At 41.3% G+C, this 19316-nt stretch overlaps 1 protein-coding gene and 6 non-coding genes across 7 annotated transcripts; 4 read left to right on the top strand and 3 right to left on the bottom strand.

The window, feature by feature from the left end:
- Positions 1-481: 481 nt before the first annotated feature.
- On the bottom strand, positions 482-554 carry TRNAF-GAA (transfer RNA phenylalanine (anticodon GAA)). Its single transcript has one exon. It is a non-coding gene; the product is annotated as a tRNA-Phe (tRNA).
- A 155-nt stretch (positions 555-709) lies between these two features.
- Positions 710-782, bottom strand: TRNAR-CCU (transfer RNA arginine (anticodon CCU)). The gene has a single exon. It is a non-coding gene; the product is annotated as a tRNA-Arg (tRNA).
- Positions 783-1028: 246 nt separating this feature from the next.
- On the top strand, positions 1029-1110 carry TRNAL-UAG (transfer RNA leucine (anticodon UAG)). The gene has a single exon. It is a non-coding gene; the product is annotated as a tRNA-Leu (tRNA).
- An 846-nt stretch (positions 1111-1956) lies between these two features.
- Positions 1957-2029, top strand: TRNAF-GAA (transfer RNA phenylalanine (anticodon GAA)). Its single transcript has one exon. It is a non-coding gene; the product is annotated as a tRNA-Phe (tRNA).
- A 7879-nt stretch (positions 2030-9908) lies between these two features.
- On the top strand, positions 9909-15340 carry IL4I1 (interleukin 4 induced 1). Its single transcript, XM_053452096.1, has 7 exons — positions 9909-9938; positions 11210-11433; positions 11806-11915; positions 12163-12364; positions 13346-13414; positions 13539-13672; positions 14223-15340. Exons 1-7 carry the CDS (start codon positions 9926-9928, stop codon positions 15007-15009), a joined length of 1539 nt encoding a protein of 512 aa, XP_053308071.1. The 5' UTR covers positions 9909-9925; the 3' UTR covers positions 15010-15340.
- Positions 15341-16673: 1333 nt separating this feature from the next.
- Positions 16674-16746, bottom strand: TRNAR-CCU (transfer RNA arginine (anticodon CCU)). Its single transcript has one exon. It is a non-coding gene; the product is annotated as a tRNA-Arg (tRNA).
- Positions 16747-17060: 314 nt separating this feature from the next.
- TRNAL-CAG (transfer RNA leucine (anticodon CAG)) lies at positions 17061-17143 on the top strand. Its single transcript has one exon. It is a non-coding gene; the product is annotated as a tRNA-Leu (tRNA).
- Positions 17144-19316: the final 2173 nt, after the last annotated feature.

The following is a 19316-nucleotide window of genomic DNA, read 5'->3' as shown; positions in this document are numbered from 1 at the left end:
AGCCTTGTACAAAGAGATATAACCGTATTAGTGCAACACAAAATAGAATAGCTGTCGGGACCTCTGAGGTCGTTCATTACATTTCATGAAGAAACCTCTAAGGTCTCCAAAGCTTATGTGACCACATATTTTCTCAAGATGGTCCAAAAACGGGCAAGAATACAAAACACTAATATAACATCATGTTAAAAAAAAAACGGAATAAGGACAATAGAAATAAGGACAGTATAATAATGGAGTATAATAAAAGCAATTATGTAATTCAGATATGTAATTTGACATAAAAAGACTAGAAAATAAAGGGTGCAGAAAATAATGTATTTATGAAATGTATGATGTATCATCTAATAACATAAATATAGCAGGAGATGTCTGATAAACAGCAATAAATTGATAATAAGCTCTAAAGAGATTTTAGTTAAAATAATTGTCATCACTGTAGGGAATACTATTATGGGGGCTTTGGGTGAGACACAAAAGCTGCCGAAACCCGGGATCGAACCAGGGACCTTTAGATCTTCAGTCTAACGCTCTCCCAACTGAGCTATTTCGGCAGTGATAGGTAAGCTGCAATGTAAGGATGATGTCAATTATGTTATTATAATTGTTAACTTATTGTTAGTAATGCTTTCAGTACATTATCTGATAGTTCGAAGCTTTTTTATCTTATAAGGTTTGTCAAATAAATGAAAAAAAATAAATTCGATCACACCCCAGATGGGACTCGAACCCACAATCCCTGGCTTAGGAGGCCAGTGCCTTATCCATTAGGCCACTGGGGCACATGTTGAAGATGTCTTCTCATCCGTGTTGCATTAACATTCAAACCCTGCCTCCTGAATACAATTAAAACAATATTCTGCTTCGGTTGGATTAGTGTGTAACAGCTCGTGATGTCATTTGTTTAGCGGAAATAAGATAATTATTATAACCTGATTGGTTACTGATTATTACGATTTCAGAATTAATCACACAAGAGACACTCTGCTGATGCAGAATTATTCATTCTACGACGCAAGAACACCACTGGTAGCGTGGCCGAGCGGTCTAAGGCGCTGGATTTAGGCTCCAGTCTCTCTGGAGGCGTGGGTTCGAATCCCACCGCTGCCATTATGCAAACTGCTGCTTTTGCAATGACATCCTATTTCCCATAGATGGCGCTGTCCCCACACCGGCTAACCACTAGCTCAGTAAATAATTGTCAGAGTGTAATTATGAAATAAAACGCTCCAAATTATGAGCTCCAAATTAAATCGTAGAAATTAATTAAACTATGAACAGCTAAGCGCTTCTGTTCTCTCCATTTCCACCCAAAAAGCTGATTTTGACTATTACCAGCCCAGGCAGTGGCGCAACCTTGTATCGCTCATAAACATGACATTATATTTTATATTTCTTGAAAATTGATGTATATTACCTTGCCTTCTTGCTCTAGTGGCGGCGGGTGAGCTTAATTATGCTTTGGCCAATTCATATAACCAAAACCTCTCATTTATATTATGTTTATGTATTTGTTGCCAACTTTATTAGGGTAAGAAGCGCAGACAGTTTTTGTTTCTTGCTCTAGTGCCTACCTCAAGGAGGGTCTTTTTCATACGCACACAGGGCATCCTGTGTTCATTGCTAAAACATGATGTCATATCCTGGCACTTCACAACTGAAAATACCCCCCCAAGTGTCAAAACAGGACATGTGGTTGCACCCCTTCTGGAACCAGTTTCACCACCTGACACCTCCTAAACAGACTGGGTGTAAATGTATTAAAAACCAAGGGCTTAGGTGCGTCTCATGGAAACGCTATGATAGATGAAGATAGATGATGTGATTTGGAGAACATGACTTAACATAGATTGCATTTGGAAATAAAAAGTTCTGGATCACACATCAACATATTTACTAAGAAATCCCTGCTCGGCTATATCTGGAACATTGAAGGGATCCCTACTACCCCCAACTGCCGAAATAGCTCAGTTGGGAGAGCGTTAGACTGAAGATCTAAAGGTCCCTGGTTCGATCCCGGGTTTCGGCAAACATTTTTTACTTTTATTTTTTTCACAGCATATAAGACAATATTTCTTTGTAAATAAAGAATAACATAGGAGATACTACATTTTTATCTGCAGGCAAAGTATGCCTATATTTAAGGGAATTACCTAGAAATGGAAATATCTGAAAAGTTGGTAAGTTGCCATCTAAGTTAGAATAATACCGGTATTTATTTATATAATTATTTTTTTCATTTTTCTTTCTTTCTTTCTTTCTTTCTTTCTTTCTTTCTTTCTTTCTTTCTTTCTTTCTTTCGTTCTTTCTTTCTTACTTTCTTTCTTTCTTTTGAAAGGCTGTATAAAGCTGTATACTGTATATTTTTAGAACAAATCAGTTACACACAAATACTGCCACCTGCTGGCAATATTGCAAGTTTGCAACAGCAGGGATCGAAAGATCAGCAAAAAATACATTTCGATTATTGAAACTGTTATTGAAAGAATAGTTGAAAGTTGAAATGTGTTCTGTTTGTTGTAAACACTGTCTTGCTTTCATATTAATAATTAACTTAAAATATTAATCATACACATTAAAAAAATGATATTCTCTCCCATTCAAACCTGATTTGTCAGTGTTGCATGTATGGGGAGGGGGACTCCTCCAGGACAATATGGCTGAAAAAATACATGTTTCACAGCATTCCACACCTGACACATTTCACAATAATTGTAACCCTTTGAGTCCATCGACCGCACAAGTGCACCCTTTTCACGCTATTAACCCACGCTAGTGTATGAGGTTAGAGAGTGTGTACTAGTGTATGGCATTAGAGTGAGTATTGGATCCACTTTCCCTGGTGAGTAATTTAAGCAGGAATATGGCCCAGAATATGAATTAACCGCGTCCACCACAAAAATCAAATTTGGTTTAGCAACATAATGAGTCAACTTAATATTCATCTGATTTGCATGCATTAGTGCGTGTGATCAGTCTGTTACGTGATGGTGAAGATCCTTCTTCTCAAATCTCCTGTGATGAGGAAGAATCCACCTTTATTGAGAAAGAAAGAAAAAAAAAAAGCAAAAGATTAATTCCCAGGATTCCCAAGAGTCGTTTCACAGTTAAAGGGGCCGTTCCGGTGTCCCAGGCAGCCCTTTAAACAAGGAATGCTGAGAAGTAAAAAGGACCTTCTGGGGGAAGCTGCAGCTTCACATCTCTTCCATGGACCAATGATCTGCCCCACTAATTGGATGGAAGCAGCCAATCAGTTGCAAGAAAGCCTCCCATTGAATTTAAGGTGGGGGGGGCACTTAAAGCCCTGGACAAGAAACGGAATAATCCTAGATAATGTTAGTTTTGACACAAATCTCAGCTTCCCTTAAGTAAAAGAAGCTCTCGTTAAATGGAATCTGGTAATTAGGCATAAAGCTGACACTCTGGCAGTTTCCAGTTAAGCTTTTAGAATGTTAATTGGTTTCGCATACGGCCCCGGTCGCTAGCGATGGTAAGATTTATAATAACAGAGAACGTGTGGACCACCGCCGTATGATTTAATGACAAACCGAAATAGGTGAAGCAAATTTGGTTCATGGGAAAAATCTTCACTCAACAACCCACGGTGTCTGTAATCGCAGAATGCCGCTGGTTTTGGCATTTCTTATGTATTTTCCCCCAACGTGAAGCACAAAGAAAGAACATTTTAATGAGTTTGAGTCGGAATTCTCTCCAAGAACCTTGGGTCACACCTAGATAGAGCTGCCAAACCTTACTGAAACATCTGTCTATCCATCTATCCGACACTTACTCTGTAATTAATGATTACAGAAATACCCAGCCCATATGACCCAATACAATTCATCAATTGTGCTCTTATGATTTTATATTAACAAATAAACACTAAAAAAACTGGGGCATGAATTGTAGGAGCGTTTCTTAACCCGATGCGCCGGAGGGGAAGCAGCTCAATCGGCTGGGCATTGGCTTCCTGCACTGGCTGACCCGATCCTGCATCCAGGTGGGTAACGCCTGCAGTTAGCGGCACAGAGAGTGTAGAGATCATTTCTCGCGCTCTATCCCTGCACGCTGTCTGATCCAGCATGCAGGAACAAACATCACATCCATTCCTTACATGCTGGATCAGTCTGCAAGGAGGGAGAGAGAGAGAGACAGGTAAACTGCTGGGGACACAGATAGCACAGGAAAGCTGTTTGGGGGCTAAGATGGCTCATGCAAGCTGTTTGGGGGCGAGGATGGCACAGACAGGCTGTTTGGGAACAAATATGGCTCAGACAAGCTGGAGACAAAGGTGGCACAGACAGGCTGTCCGGGGGACTAAGATAGCAAAGACCAACTGTTTGAGGACAAAGTTGGCACTGACAAACTGTTTGGTGGCAAACCTGGCACTCTGGGACATGTTGGAGAAGTCGAAGGGGGCCTGGGGGAATTTTTGCACCAGGGCATTATGGTTCTAGCTATGCTGTCTGTCAATGGCTATATGTGAATCCATAGAACATGGACTTTTCTAATGAATCAGAAAATTAAATTTCTGTCTCTCTTTCCTCCTCCCCTACTTTTCTCTACAGGAAGCAGGAAGCATGTATATATATATATATATATATATACGTGGGCCTCCTATATATCGGAGTAGGTGCTTTTAGAACACCGACATTCCGCAAGCTCAGCTCCCATTGACTTAAATAGGATCCATACTTGCTAAAGATGATACCTTTATTGGCTAACTGAATTACTGAATTAGAGCGCAAGCCTGAAGAAGAGAGCCGAGTAGTCCCGTAAGCTTGCAATCCGATGCAATTCAGTCAGTTAATAAACCGTCATCTTCAGGAAACGTCTTTCCACGGCTACCACGATGCATTCTATTCCTGTTCATGCTTTCAAAGGAGACAAACTGGGGGAGCAGAAACCCGAGGCAGAGATCTCATTTTCTGACTCCAATCCAAAAATTACCACCGTTTTGCTTGTAGTAAGATGCATTACAGCCCATGCAAAATGGTTGGTATTTACACCATATCTGGATCCTTTCTATGCTCATATGATGGGACCCTTATGCTTTACAGCCTTCTTTTGATGGCTTCGTCCTGTACCTCATATATGATCTGCTGCGTTAAAGGGACATCCCAGCCATCATTTGCACTTTATGAACGTATATGATAGATGCGTATCGATGCGCTGGTAAGAATCTTCAGACCTCGGAGAAGGAGGACAGTTGCAAAGCTGCAGCTTCTACCTCAGGTAGTTACGTTCAACGGGTAGTTACCTTTTAAAGAATGCATATTAAAGCAGTCACAGTGAGTTGGGGTTATTCACGGAGTACTTTAACATGCGTTCGCCTATAGTAGGGGCATCAGGGGCGGGAAACATTCCGTTTAATGGACCACTTGGCCGGACCTCCCCTGCTGGACAATCAGACCTCCTGGAACGCTGCTGCTGGGATGTCCCTTTACGTGACGGAGGTCTGCATCTGGCCTTACATACCCTCCCGCGCAGGCATAGCCCCGGGCTATGATGTCATCTTAACACAGAGGACGTGCTTCGCGATAGAAGAGACTTCCTACTTGTCTCCGCTTTTATAGGCTGTAATTAGACGGAGCGTATCTGACAATTCCGGGCAGACGAGTCCATCAAACACGTTCTTTGGGAAAACGCTCCTCGCTGCTCGCCGGACCGGAAACCTCTGGCGGGGCAAAAGACATCATTTTGCAACATTGATTTGTTTTATGCTATTATGAAACTGCCGAGCACCCCAAAGCCTGTAAAACCCGTTTTCGTTATTAAATTCTGGTAAGTGTTTCACCATTTCCCCAAAGGTTTGTCGCAAATAGAGTCACAAAGTAACTGGGTGTAGCGTCGGACGGATCACGCAGACGGCAATTACAAGTCTCGCCCTCAGTTTCAAAGCATTTGGAAATAGGAAATTTGCATTCGGGTTCGATGGATTCATGACTGGAATCTGCACATTTATTTACAGATCGATAAGTATTAACCCTTTAATAATCCATCACTGAGATTCTATTGTAGTCGCTAAAGGAGGAAACCGAATAACCAGATATATCGACCCTTGGCGCTCCCCTAGTCCTAAACCAGGGCAGATCACCTTGCCGCCCCCTCCGCATCATGGTCCGTTACTTCAGTATATGACATCATATCCTGGCGCCCAACTTCTAAACCAAGCGTGGTGGGGAAGGACTGTGCTGACTCGGCACAGCCCACCATAGTGAACTCCCTTTTAAGCAGCCCCCCTGAGTGTTAATGTTGCAGGCCACTCGAGGGTCCCTCTATCACTGCTAGTAATGGTCCTACCTTATTAGGAGGTGTTCTGAATTCTATCACCTGTAGTCAAGCAGGCAGGGTTTAAACCGGCCACATTAACCTCCCGGCACCCTGCGCAGACCCAAGATAACTCCCAAAGGAGCCGTAACTCTTCTATTTCCTCCTTATGTTCCACACCAACCTCTTTGTGCAGATCCCAGGAGGAATGGCTGTCCTCATTCGCACGGATTAAGGGGTTCCCGAGCTGTATAGACCATGTTTAGATATTATGAGTGTTAACCGATAGCCCGATCACCCTGCCAGGCTAGATAGCCGGTGGACTTGTTGGGCCGACCGCTTCTTAGTTGTCATCAAACTCTTCTTTTTAAGGCGTTCTGTAGATTTGCTGCCCCGGGGATGTTAATTATAAATTATTACGTGCAGAACATGCTGTGGGAACGATGCTCACATTGACTCCAACCCCAGAGCTACTACACATTATGTACGTCGTTGGACGACCAAGAACGTCTAGCCATATAGCCATGGAAGACCACAGACAATGGTCACGACGACGTTCAACCTTGGGCTTTACAACAACGACAGAGTTGGCCAATAATGACCCCAACATGGACCTTTACTATATTCTCTAAAAGCTCTCCTAGACCAACTTTGGAGGATTAAATCGTAAAGTAGGGCATCGTCGAGCCCGTTGGGAATTGCATTTCTTCGTGTTGCTCAACCTGGAGAAGTCACCGGTAAATCAGCTTCTGCGAGTTTTGTGCAATAAATTTTTTTAGGCTGAATGTGCCAAACCCTTCGATTTGCATGAAGGCTGAGTTGCTCAGAGTTGTAGCCATGATCACCCCGTGCTCATCCTCCTTGTCGCAAGAACTAACAGCCCTTCCCTCCGTGTTCAGAATTCCGTTACAATCAGGGCCATCTGGTACTTGAGGCAAAGGCCCAGCGGGCCACTGGCCAACATTGCCACATGCCAGGGGCTGGATATGGCCGACCGTTTTGGCCCGTCAGAGAAATGGAAATAGTGAAAAAGAGCCGTTCCAGAGGCAAATGAATTAGTGCTGCCGACTTAAAGATGGAGGGGAAGAACTTGGCTTGACGGCCACTAGAAAAGACTTCGGCGCGTTGGGGGCATCAGGCGGCACTGACCTGGGTCAGGCTTAGGGCAACGCCAAAGATAACTACCCCGCTGCTTCTATTTGTGATAAAATATATTATGGATGCCATTTATTAAGATTTCCTTGTAAATAGGGGTTGGGGAATAAAGTGCATGCCCCACATTCATTTAGAAGCCGCAACTAATAAACCCACAGCCATATTCCAGGTTTTACTAAATAGCATAAAATATGAGCATTTCTTTACTGCTAAATATCTAAAAAAAAAAAGTTTTAAAGTGGACTTTTTTCAAACAGTTGCATTGTCACCGCTATAACCGGGTACGAGGTCAGAAACGGGAACAAAGGACTGACACGCAATTCACGATCTCGATCTAATGCGATTAACCTAATTAACGTATTTATGCCTTCGCAGCAAGGGGCTATATCGTGTTACATCACAATACCTCACACAAATCAACACATTTATCCGTCCCGGACTGCGGCCGGTTGGTTTAATTTGTCCCGCAGCTTCAAAATAGAGGAAATGAATTCATGACCAACAGTTTGTGCTTTTTGTTTGGCAATCAGTCTAATTGGAGAAATTCACATTAATCGAGGAGATTGGCAGATTTATGTCTCACAACGACGGAGCCAGAATTATCTAATCAGTTTCGTGGCCTTCATGTCTCTCCATCTCTTCCTCGAGCTTTATAAGGGTTTTTCTCAGCATCTTCACAAAAGACCCCATGGCATACATATTAAGTGGATTATATATATATATATATATATATATATATATATATATATATGTGTGTGTGTGTGAGTGTGTTATATTAAATTATGTTATTATTGTATATTTTATAATAATATAATTTAATAATAATATATTACATAATATTATGAAAAATATAATATGAAATAAATGAAATATCAATAAATCAATAAATGCAATAAATCAAATATCTTTATATTATTTAATATTATATATATGTGTGTGTGTGTATTATATTGTATAATTATTATATTATATATTATAAAATAAATGAAATAAAATGCAATAAATCAAATATCTTTATATTATTTAATATTATATATATATATATGTGTGTATTATATTATATAATTATTATATTATATATTACAAAATAAATGAAATAAAATGCAATAAATCAAATATCTTTATATTATTTAATATCATATATATATATATATATATATATATATATAATGTCTGTTTTAACTATTACATATGATTTGTTTTTACTGTATACAACTGTAAAGTGTAGAATACGGAAAAGGGAACAACCCATTTTTAAAAAGTAAAACACATAAAAGAATCTTAGTAATTCACATATGGAATTGTTAAAACAATAAAAAAAAGGTTAAAACATCAGATTGCGTGTTTTTAATGCATTATCTCAATATCTCCTTAAAACAGATGATTTTTGGATGTTTAAAAAATTATATTTAGAATAAATTATTATTGAGGGGTAACTTTTTGTACCTAAGCTTACAAATCCTAAAAAATAAATGTAAAAAAAAATATATTATTATTATTTATATATCAATTATTGCCTAACTATTTCAAGGTAACATTAGTATCACGCGCTGATGTCAATATGTCGCTGCTGGCTGGATCCAGTCGGCGGCCCCACTTACATCATTTGGTGGCTGATGGCCTTAAAGTGCCAGGGCCGGCTAGTTTTCCCCAGTCCTCCTCTGCATGTATATCTTTTTTGCCCCTTTCCAAGTAATTATATTAATTCACCCTTTGACACTGTATCCAAATATATGATATATGTAGCCCTGTAGATAGTTTTGACCCTTTCTTAGATGGAATGTAAGGAGGTTTTACTTTACTGAGAGGGTGGTAGATAAGTGGAACAGCTTCCAGGCAGAAGTGGTAGAGGCTAATACAGCGAGGGGATTTAAACGTGCATGAGGTAGGCATACGGCTCCTGAATCTAAGACGAGAATAATGACCGATTAAGGCTTGAGTCTTTGCAGCAGGAGAAATGGGCGACTAGACGGGGGCCGAATGGGGCCGATCTGCAGGCAAATTGTATGTTTCTGTGTTACTATTGTCTAGTAAATTAGGCATACACACAGATACTGGCTGCATTATTTCCATGCACCCCGGTGGTTAATTTGATGAGATTAACTATTTTATCGCACTGCAATTCATGGTTTAGTGAATAAACTTAATATTATTAGACTATGAACTCCATCAGGAGCCGGTATGTGTGATGTCCCTCATAGCACCACCTGCTGGTCAGAGTCTGCAACTGCCACTCTTTTCCTCTATAGGGCAAACCTTGCCTTTGGGTCAATGAGATCTTGTAATTCTGTCTACATTGTTAACTGGCAGATAATGACATCTCTTTAAATTAACATATTTTCTTTAGTATACAATGAACTAAATGGCACGCCTTTGTGTTCCTGAGGTGCTTTTGTTAGGTAATAGCGTACAAGCCCTTCCCATTCCTGTGACAGGTAAGATATAAATACCTAGGACATGAGAAGGATGCACATAGGACGAGGACCTGGCCTTCGGAGTCATGGACACCTTCAGTAAGCAATTTTATTCATTTTTCTTTATTCTTTTTTTTTTTTTTTTGTTAACTTGGTCATGGACGGCTTCACTATGTGGTTTCATTGGGTTTTTTTCAATTTAGATTTCATCGTGTTTATTATTAATATTGTTATTTTTGTTATAATTGTTGTTATTAACCTGGTCATGGACACCATCATTAGGTATTTTTTATTTTGTATTTATATGTTATTAGTATTGTGAACTTGGTCATGGACACTTTTATTAAGTATTTTTTTATTTTTATATAATTATTGCCAGAAGCTTTTCCTGCAAAACTGCAGCTTTCTTGCAGAGAGACGTTGTATGTTATTAGTCCTTGAACTTCTAGTTATTTCCGCTATGCTTGCTCTTAGCTGGTCTTAGACTAACCAGCAAGCAGAAGCCGGCAGATCAGACCCATCAAGTACATCAAACGTTTGGGGTCACTTTCCTTGTTTACGAAAGAAACCCACTTTTTTCTAATAAAATGACATGAAATGGATCAGAAATCCAGCGCAGACGGGGTTAATGTTGTAAATGACTATTGTAGCTGGAAGCGACTGATTTTTAATGGAATCTCTTCATAGGCGTACAGAGGCCCTTTATCACTCCCATCACTCCTATGTTCCAATGGCCCTTTATCACTCCCATCACTCCTATGTTCCAATGGCCCTTTATCACTCCCATCACTCCTATGTTCCAATGGCCCTTTATCACTCCCATCACTCCTATGTTCCAATGGCCCTTTATCACTCCCATCACTCCTATGTTCCAATGGCCCTTTATCACTCCCATCACTCCTGTGTTCCAATGGCCCTTTATCACTCCCATCACTCCTGTGTTCCAATGGCCCTTTATCACTCCCATCACTCCTGTGTCCCAATGGCCCTTTATCACTCCCATCACTCCTGTGTCCCAATGGCCCTTTATCACTCCCATCACTCCTGTGTTCCAATGGCCCTTTATCACTCCCATCACTCCTGTGTTCCAATGGCCCTTTATCACTCCCATCACTCCTGTGTTCCAATGGCCCTTTATCACTCCCATCACTCCTGTCTTCCAATGGCCCTTTATCACTCCCATCACTCCTGTGTTCCAATAAACATTCTAGACTTCTCTGAGTCATGGACACATTGAAGGTAGTGGATGAGTAGAACAGCCTTTCAACAGAAATGGTAGCGGTAAATACATTAAGGGGACTTCTTAAACGTATGTGCCACCGGATCCTGTTTGTATAAAATGTACTCACGGTTTTGTGTTCCTTTGGCAGGATATCTCTCGCTCATCCTTTTAGCCGCAATATGCCAAGTAAAAGGGGATTTAAGTGAACTGGAGGAATGCTTTGAAGACCCTGAGTATGAAGAGTTATTTAATATTGCCAAGTATGGCCTCCCCAGGAGCAAGACGGTTCGCCATAAGAAAAGCATTATTATCGTCGGCGCAGGAATGGCCGGGCTGAGCGCGGCGAAAGCGTTGCAGGACGCCGGTCACACGGTAAGTACCGCCGGGTCAGTCCCACCGCCTGCCTGTCCTGATACATTTATAAGGAGTCATGTTCTTTGCATCAGAAGCTGCTTAGAAATAAGAGAATTATAAATAATTATAAATTTCCTAAATAATTATTAAAAAAATAAATGCATAAAAACAGAAGAATCCAAATCCAAAGAAACGGCTCCGTTTTTCAAGACCCAGTTACTCTGCGTTCTCTGCGGTTTCGCTCTGAGAAGACGAGCGAGGTTCACTTTGCTTTGTTTAAAAAAAAAATTTTTTTATAAAAAAATCCCTATTTTAAACGTGAAAATGAAGGGATTAGGAGGTTGTCCCGCGAGTCCTCTGCTCACCGTAAACCACGTTCTCTTTACTTAGGTGACGGTGTTGGAGGCCAGTAACCGCATCGGAGGTCGGGTGGAGACATACAGAGATCCAGAAGGATGGTACGCCGAACTGGGACCCATGCGTCTGCCCACCCCACACAGGTACCGGTATAAACCATTTGGTTGCCCATCTCTTTTTACAACTCCTTTCCATCCCTTTCTGGTCCAAGAGGAGATCTCTACGGGCTTTATGGTGGACATTTGACCCCAAAGTCCCATGGTCTTCCATAAGAATTGCTGTGGACCCTGGTGCCCCTGTCACCTCTTTCTCTACCCCTGATTCCTTGAAGTCCCTCTTTCATGCAATTCTTCGTTGGTTATTCTATTCATTAAATGCTTCCTCTTACAGGATCGTGCGGGAATACATTCAGCAACTTGGACTAAAACTCAATCCCTTTATTACGTCGGACGTGGACAACCTGTATTTGTTTAACAACATAAGGAGGACCCAGAAGCAAGTCATGGACAGGCCGAACGAGTTTCAGTTTGATCTCACGCCCGCAGAAGAACAAAAATCGGTTGCCGCGTTGTATGCAGAATCAGTAGAAAGGGTGAGTGACATCATACTTTAACTCACTAGAAATGCCAAAAAAAAAAAATCTTTAAACTTTTGGGAACCCTTGGGCTGAAAAGCAAGTTGGGCTTCATGGGACGCAAATCCGTATTTTGGCAAAAAGTTGAAATATCGCTAAAGAGTAAGGTTGGGGCAGACGTCCGTGGCCAATATTACCTTATATGGAGCTGCTGGCCGGACTCCGCAGCGCCTGATCTGCTGCAGGTCGCCTGAGTGTACGGGATTCTAATTACTGCAATTACTTTGCTTGCCGTGAGAAAGTAGGTCTTTATTATACAATCCTTGCGCAACATCGCATTTGCGCAATAGCATCACACCCAACGTTTCAAATTGCCAATCGATACTTTTGTTTTGGGGGGTGTGGTTAGAGGTGTGTCCAGGGGTGGGGCTTTACAGATGCTCTAAATAAAGATTTATGACCCATTGTCTAATGACTGATTGATACTTTTACTGGTTAAAGTACTTAAAGTATTCAGAAGAAGAATAATGGGGTTTATTTACCCCGTTTAATTTATAAACCCATTTCCTGCTGTTTCTATACACATTATCGGGGCTTTTAGGGCTGTAGAACCCTGCGATCCCCTCATACCCAGCAAACATTCCGAGCTCCTAGAAAAGAGAGGGGCATCAGGGGAGGAAAGGGGGGCATCAGGGTTTGGGGATTCTTGTGGAAAATTAGCCATGCCCAGGCCCGGACTAGCCATCTGACACACTGGGCAAGCGGCCACATGCTACGTGAGCACAAAAACGTTAAGTTTGGGCCGTCGTATGCGGCCAACACCTGCGCTCTCGCCATGAGACAGCCGCCGGCCTTAAAGTGCCAGCACTGCCTCATTATCCCCAGTCCGACCCTGACCACGCCATAAAAATACACGACATTAACACAATCACCCAGAATAGTCGTACATTTAGTCTCCTTGCCCAAGTATCTAATAACGCTTATTTTTCTATCACTCAGCTTCTCAATCAGATGAATGGAAAAGATTGCTCTGAAATACTGGACAGATTTGATGAAACTTCCAAACAGGTAACGTACCTACCTGAGTGCGACGTATGGGATTTATATGCTGGGAAATTCTATGGTTCTGTTAATATTTTAGATTAATGGTAACTTTGACCCTGATTTGATGATTTTTTTTTTGGTAAAACAGGGATTTCTGGTCGAAGAAGGGAGTCTAAGCAGGGGCGCAATCCAAATGCTGGGAAATTACATGAATATGAACGGTCAATATTACGTCTCATTCATCGAATCGATTATGGGAGAAATCATTTTCAACAACAGCAGGTAGAGTAAAGAACAGGACGTCGATGGACTGGAAATGATCTATGAATTGAAATTGAAATGATCTCAATGCTTCCGCGTGTTTAGTAGTCATTACCATATCTACCTGACGGCTTTGAGGTTCTGCTGGCTTCCTCTTTATAAAGATAAGAGAGCCGAGATGGACTGGAAAGTACTGAATACAGTTGGGCGCTTCCATAGACCTGAGCTAGAATGTCACCCACCAGGACATAGACTCATTCTGCCCGTCTAGTCGCCCGTTTCTCCTGCTGTAAAGACTCAAACCTTAATCAGTCGTCGGTCTCGTCTTAGATTCAGGAGCCGTATGTCTATCCCGCGCATGTTTAATTCCCTCGCTGTATTAGCCTCACTGTGTTACTGGAACGCATTGCACATTCCAAGCCGCCATTATAGAAGGACAGCGAGGTCGGAGAAAGGACCTAAGGGGCTTGTTGCCAAAAGATCAACAACTTTGAGTTATGATGTTTTTCAGTAGAATTACCGTATTGTTGAGTTTTTTGGTTTTTTTTTAATATGTCAATTTCCTACGCAGATTCGATGAAATCACCGGCGGTTTCGATCAGCTGCCCTTGGAGCTGTACCGCCGCCTTGGCCAAAACGTCGTTCATCTGAACGCCACGGTGGAGAGAATCACGCAAAGGCAGAAAACGGTCATCGTCCAGTATCGCAAAAACAATTCCTCCTTCCTCACAAGTTTAGCCGCTGACTATGTGATCGTCACCGCCACGGCAAAAGCCGCAAGACGGATCAATTTCACCCCACCTCTCAGTCACAGCAAGAACGACGCTATGAGCTTCGTCCACTACGTCAGCGCCACAAAAATCTTACTCGTTTGCAACGAGCGATTTTGGGAGCGGGATGAAATAGTCGGTGGAAGGTCCTCCACTGACCGTCCCGCGCGATACGTCTTTTACCCAAGTCACAACTTCACCGGTGGAAAAGACGTCCTGCTGGCTTCCTATACTTTAGCAGACGATTCCATGTACTTTGCGTCTCTCAGTGATGAAGAATGTTTCAAGGAGATGCTTGAAGACTTGGAGGCTCTCCACAAAATACCTAAAGAAGAAATCAGAAAAATGTGTCCAAGGGTCCTGGTCAAGAAATGGAGTCTGGACCCTTATTCCATGGGTGGCTTTGCCTACTTCACTCCTTACCAGTTTGGTGACCTTTATGACGCATTATCAAAGCCCGAGGGTAGAATATTTTTTGGCGGGGAACATGCATCCATTCCTCATGGCTGGATAGACACAGCTATAAAAAGTGGCTTGAAAGCCGCCAGGGAAATCCACAAAGATGCTAATATGATGTTCCATGGGTAAATTCAGAAGGATATGATGAGGTATCTTGGGATTCAAGTCATTTTTATGCAAAGTAGCCCTGCAATTATAACCCCCCTCTTAAGATCACTCTAATCAGGGCCGGGCTGGGGGTAACAAGACACTTTAAGGCCAGCGGCCACCTAATGACGTAAGCTCAACTGTCCGCTGGATATGACCGGCCACACGGTATGCTCATGTACCGTGCAGCCAGCCATATCCAGCCAATGGCCACCCAATCTGCTGCTGGAGCGGCAGGTCGGGGGCAAATGGAGCAATGCAGGGCAGTGGCCCACTGGGTGTTTGCCCTTTGTGCCAGATGGCCAACATACCTGGGAACTTTTTAAGTGAGCTGACCCTAAGGCTCTTACAATATTAACCCTCTAATAGCCTATTGGGAAGATTGTGTGGCCCTAGTAAAGGTCCTCATGGAAACCTTGACTTGTCATTACTTAAAGAGACACTTGATTCACCTGCAATCAAGCAGGAATATCAACCATAACGTACTGGGAGTCTTATATAGGATCACAGCAGGGTGGAATAGGAAAACGTCAGCTATAGACTGTATGACCCTGAGAATTTGCCTCTTCACCCTGAGACTGGGGCAAAAGAGTTTCCAGGTATGATGGTCGGTCCAAGCCTGCCTCTAATGCTCTGTTACTCATAAAGGACTACTTCAGTGTACATTTCCCTATCACATTTAACATGGTTAACATAGATATCCCAATAAAATGGTAAATCGGTCCACTCTTACACATTTTAGATACATTTATAGTTCTCCTTCAAATTTTATCCAATGAAAAGTCAGTTAATATCTATGTTTAATTTTTCATGTTTTTGTTTATTTTAAATGCTACATATTTCTAAATTGGAAATGTATTGACCAAGAGAATATGTGCTTTTGAAACTAATCTATGTACAAAAGAACAAATTGTCCATTCTTAGTCTTATTTTTTTAAAGAAATATCATGTTTGGCTATTCTTGTATTAAAAAGAGTTATAGAAAAACATTAAACCTGTATGTATGTATGAGTAATTCTGCACGGGTTATAGGCATAGTCCATGTTTTTAAATATATATATATATTCTGCACAGAGTTGTTTTATCTGAAAAATATTAAAAAATATTAAAAAGAACCACATGTTGTGCCTTACATGTTGTTAAATGTTACAAATATGATACGGTATGGTACATGGATATATGCTTTTGTTTTATACAGTTTTAATTTACAAGATATATAAAGTGATATTTTATGAGTTTCTATTATTCTCTAATATTTCTTTATTATAAAAGAAAATATTAAAACATTAATATTTTTAAATTTATTTTTAATGCAATTTATATGATTTTTTTACATAAATATATTTATTTTGTTTTACATTTTCATACAGATACAGCGAAATATAAAATTACATTACATTTTATTGAGACATCATGGAGCAATCTGATTATCAGGCAGCAGGGGGCACCGCATACCTGCTCAGGTCTTTTGCTTTTTTTTGTAGATCCCATACCTTGAAGCTACTGATCATCAGACCAGACACTATACCGGTATTTTATTATAATAATAATAATGGACGATGCGTAGTTAAGAATTACACATTTATGACCTCATTTGTTTCCTGTGCATTTGTAAATTAAGGAAGTAAAAAAAAAAAATAACCATGCACCCCAGATGGGACTCGAACCCACAATCCCTGGCTTAGGAGGCCAGTGCCTTATCCATTAGGCCACTGGGGCTTGTGTGTATTAAATGCATTGGTGACTCAGTACTATCTGTATAGGGAAGGTTTTGGTTTTTTTTTTTTCATAAAAATAATAAAAATCTGTAGTTAATATGATATACTAACTTTATGAAAGCTACAAATATGTGTTGAGGATCAGGAAATTACGTCATATTCTTATAGTATTATTTTCCTACAACAGGAGCACAAATTAGCAGTGTCATATCGAAAACATGTTATAAAATTGGCATCACATATAATTACAGCCTATGACGTCACAGGATGTTCATGTAAGATTGTTGACAAATTTGGTACAAATACAGCATGTAAGTCAGGATGGCCGAGCGGTCTAAGGCGCTGCGTTCAGGTCGCAGTCTCCTCTGGAGGCGTGGGTTCGAATCCCACTTCTGACAACACTGTTTTTTTCCCCTTTATATTTATTTTGGGCGTTTAGCATGGACACAGAAAACGTGGAGCTGTCACCATGACAACCCACAGAATGTTCTTCCTTATTCCCCAGTTCAGGGTTTGTATTGCCTTTTTAATACATAAACCACAATGGGTTTTATATTAAAAAAAAAAAAAAACAAGATTCCAATGTAATAAAATTGCAACAAAGTAATAACTTAAGGCAAAGTTTCCAACATAATGTAATGTTAATTATATACATTAGAGACATAATTTATATGGTATATTGTACAAAGATTTCTAAATCACAGGAAAATTCCACATTGTAGATCGGGGGAGTGTGTGGCATTTGCCTGGTGTGCCAGTCTGGGTCAGATTATTACTATGAATAATAATTGTATTGTAGTCAAGCTTGAGAATTAACCCTTTTGATGCCCCTTACTCTGTACTGCCCAATGGTTGTCCTGTAAGCAGCGGAGAGTGGGTTTGGGAACGAGAGAACAAAACCTCGTTCTATTCCCAGTGCCCCCCCCCCCCCCCGGGACAGTGGGAGATGTACACAGAGAGGGCTATTGTGTGCTCATTGCCCCACCCAAAGTATGTGGGTGCTTCGCCAAAGTGGTCTACTGGTATACAGCACACAGTCTGTAGGTTCTGTCCAGGCCCTGAATGGCCATCTGGCCCGGTGGGCCATTGGCCAACAGCAACACACACTGACCAGATCCGCCACTCCAGCAGCAGGTTGGGTGTTACAGCGTACATATCCATCCATCAGCCGCACCGCCGCCATCAGGCAGACGCTGGTCGTAAAGTGCCAGGGCTGCACCGTCATCCCCAGTCCGGCCCTGATCTCTCTGTTAAATATCTGCCACCATTAAAGTGTCCTAAAGCATATTAACAACCTCTACGAGAGACAACATGTAAGGAAGAAATCAGATAGATGGAATTTCCAACAGTCCCGGTGCTCCTGAACGTGGTTCCAACCACTGGCTGAACTGCTGCCAACAAAGAGTATGGTACCATAACCGATCAAAGTGCTGGGGGTTATTAATGTATACAGAGCCGGGGGTTATTACTGTATACAGCGCTGGGGGTTATTACTGTATACAGAGCTGGGGGTTATTACTGTATACAGTGCTGGGGGTTATATTACTGTATACAGTGCTGGGGGTTATATTACTTTATACAGTGCCAGGGGTTATTACTGTATACAGCGCTGGAGGTTATTACTGTATACAGCGCTGGGGGTTATATTACTGTATACAGTGCTGGGGTTATATTACTGTATACAGCGCTGGGGGTTATTTTACTGTATACAGCGCTGGGGGTATTACTGTATACAGTGCTGGGGGTTATATTACTGTATACAGCGCTGGGGGTTATATTACTGTATACAGTGCTGGGGGTTATATTACTGTATACAGCGCTGGGGGTTATATTACTGTATACAGCACTGAAGGTTATTACTGTATACAGCGCTGGGGGTTATATTACTGTATACAACGCTGGGGGTTATATTACTGTATACAGCGCTGGGGGTTACATTACTGTATACAGCGCTGGGGGTTATATTACTGTATACAGTGCTGGGGGTTATTATTACTGTATACAGTGCTGGGGGGTTATATTACTGTATACAGCACTGGGGGTTATATTACTGTATACAGCACTGAAGGTTATTACTGTATACAGCGCTGGGGGTTATATTACTGTATACAACGCTGGGGGTTATATTACTGTATACAGCGCTGGGGGTTACATTACTGTATACAGCGCTGGGGGTTATATTACTGTATACAGTGCTGGGGGTTATTATTACTATATACAGTGCTGGGGGGTTATATTACTGTATACAGCGCTGCGGGTTATATTACTGTATACAGCGTTGGGGGCTATATTATTGTATACAGCGCTGGGGGTTATATTACTGTATACAGCGCTGGGGGTTATATTACTGTATACAGCGCTAGCTTAATTATTGTTAATTACATAAATGTCAGTTTGGCGTTTAATGAAGTAGGCTGTAGAATGTTTTTACAAGTGAATGAGGTTTACGCACATATTGTTTCTAAATTGATGGAATAGTGATAATGTATGCGGATAAACGTAAATGAAGACAGTAAGCTCTTTTGCTCAGGCCCCCGGGCCTTTTTTATTACTATACATTAGGTACATAGC

The sequence above is a fragment of the Spea bombifrons genome, chromosome 12 (genome assembly GCF_027358695.1).
Source record: "Spea bombifrons isolate aSpeBom1 chromosome 12, aSpeBom1.2.pri, whole genome shotgun sequence".
Lineage (NCBI taxonomy): Eukaryota > Metazoa > Chordata > Amphibia > Anura > Pelobatidae > Spea > Spea bombifrons.
Note: the sequence above shows the minus strand (reverse complement) of the source record. Positions and strands in the feature narration are given on the sequence as shown.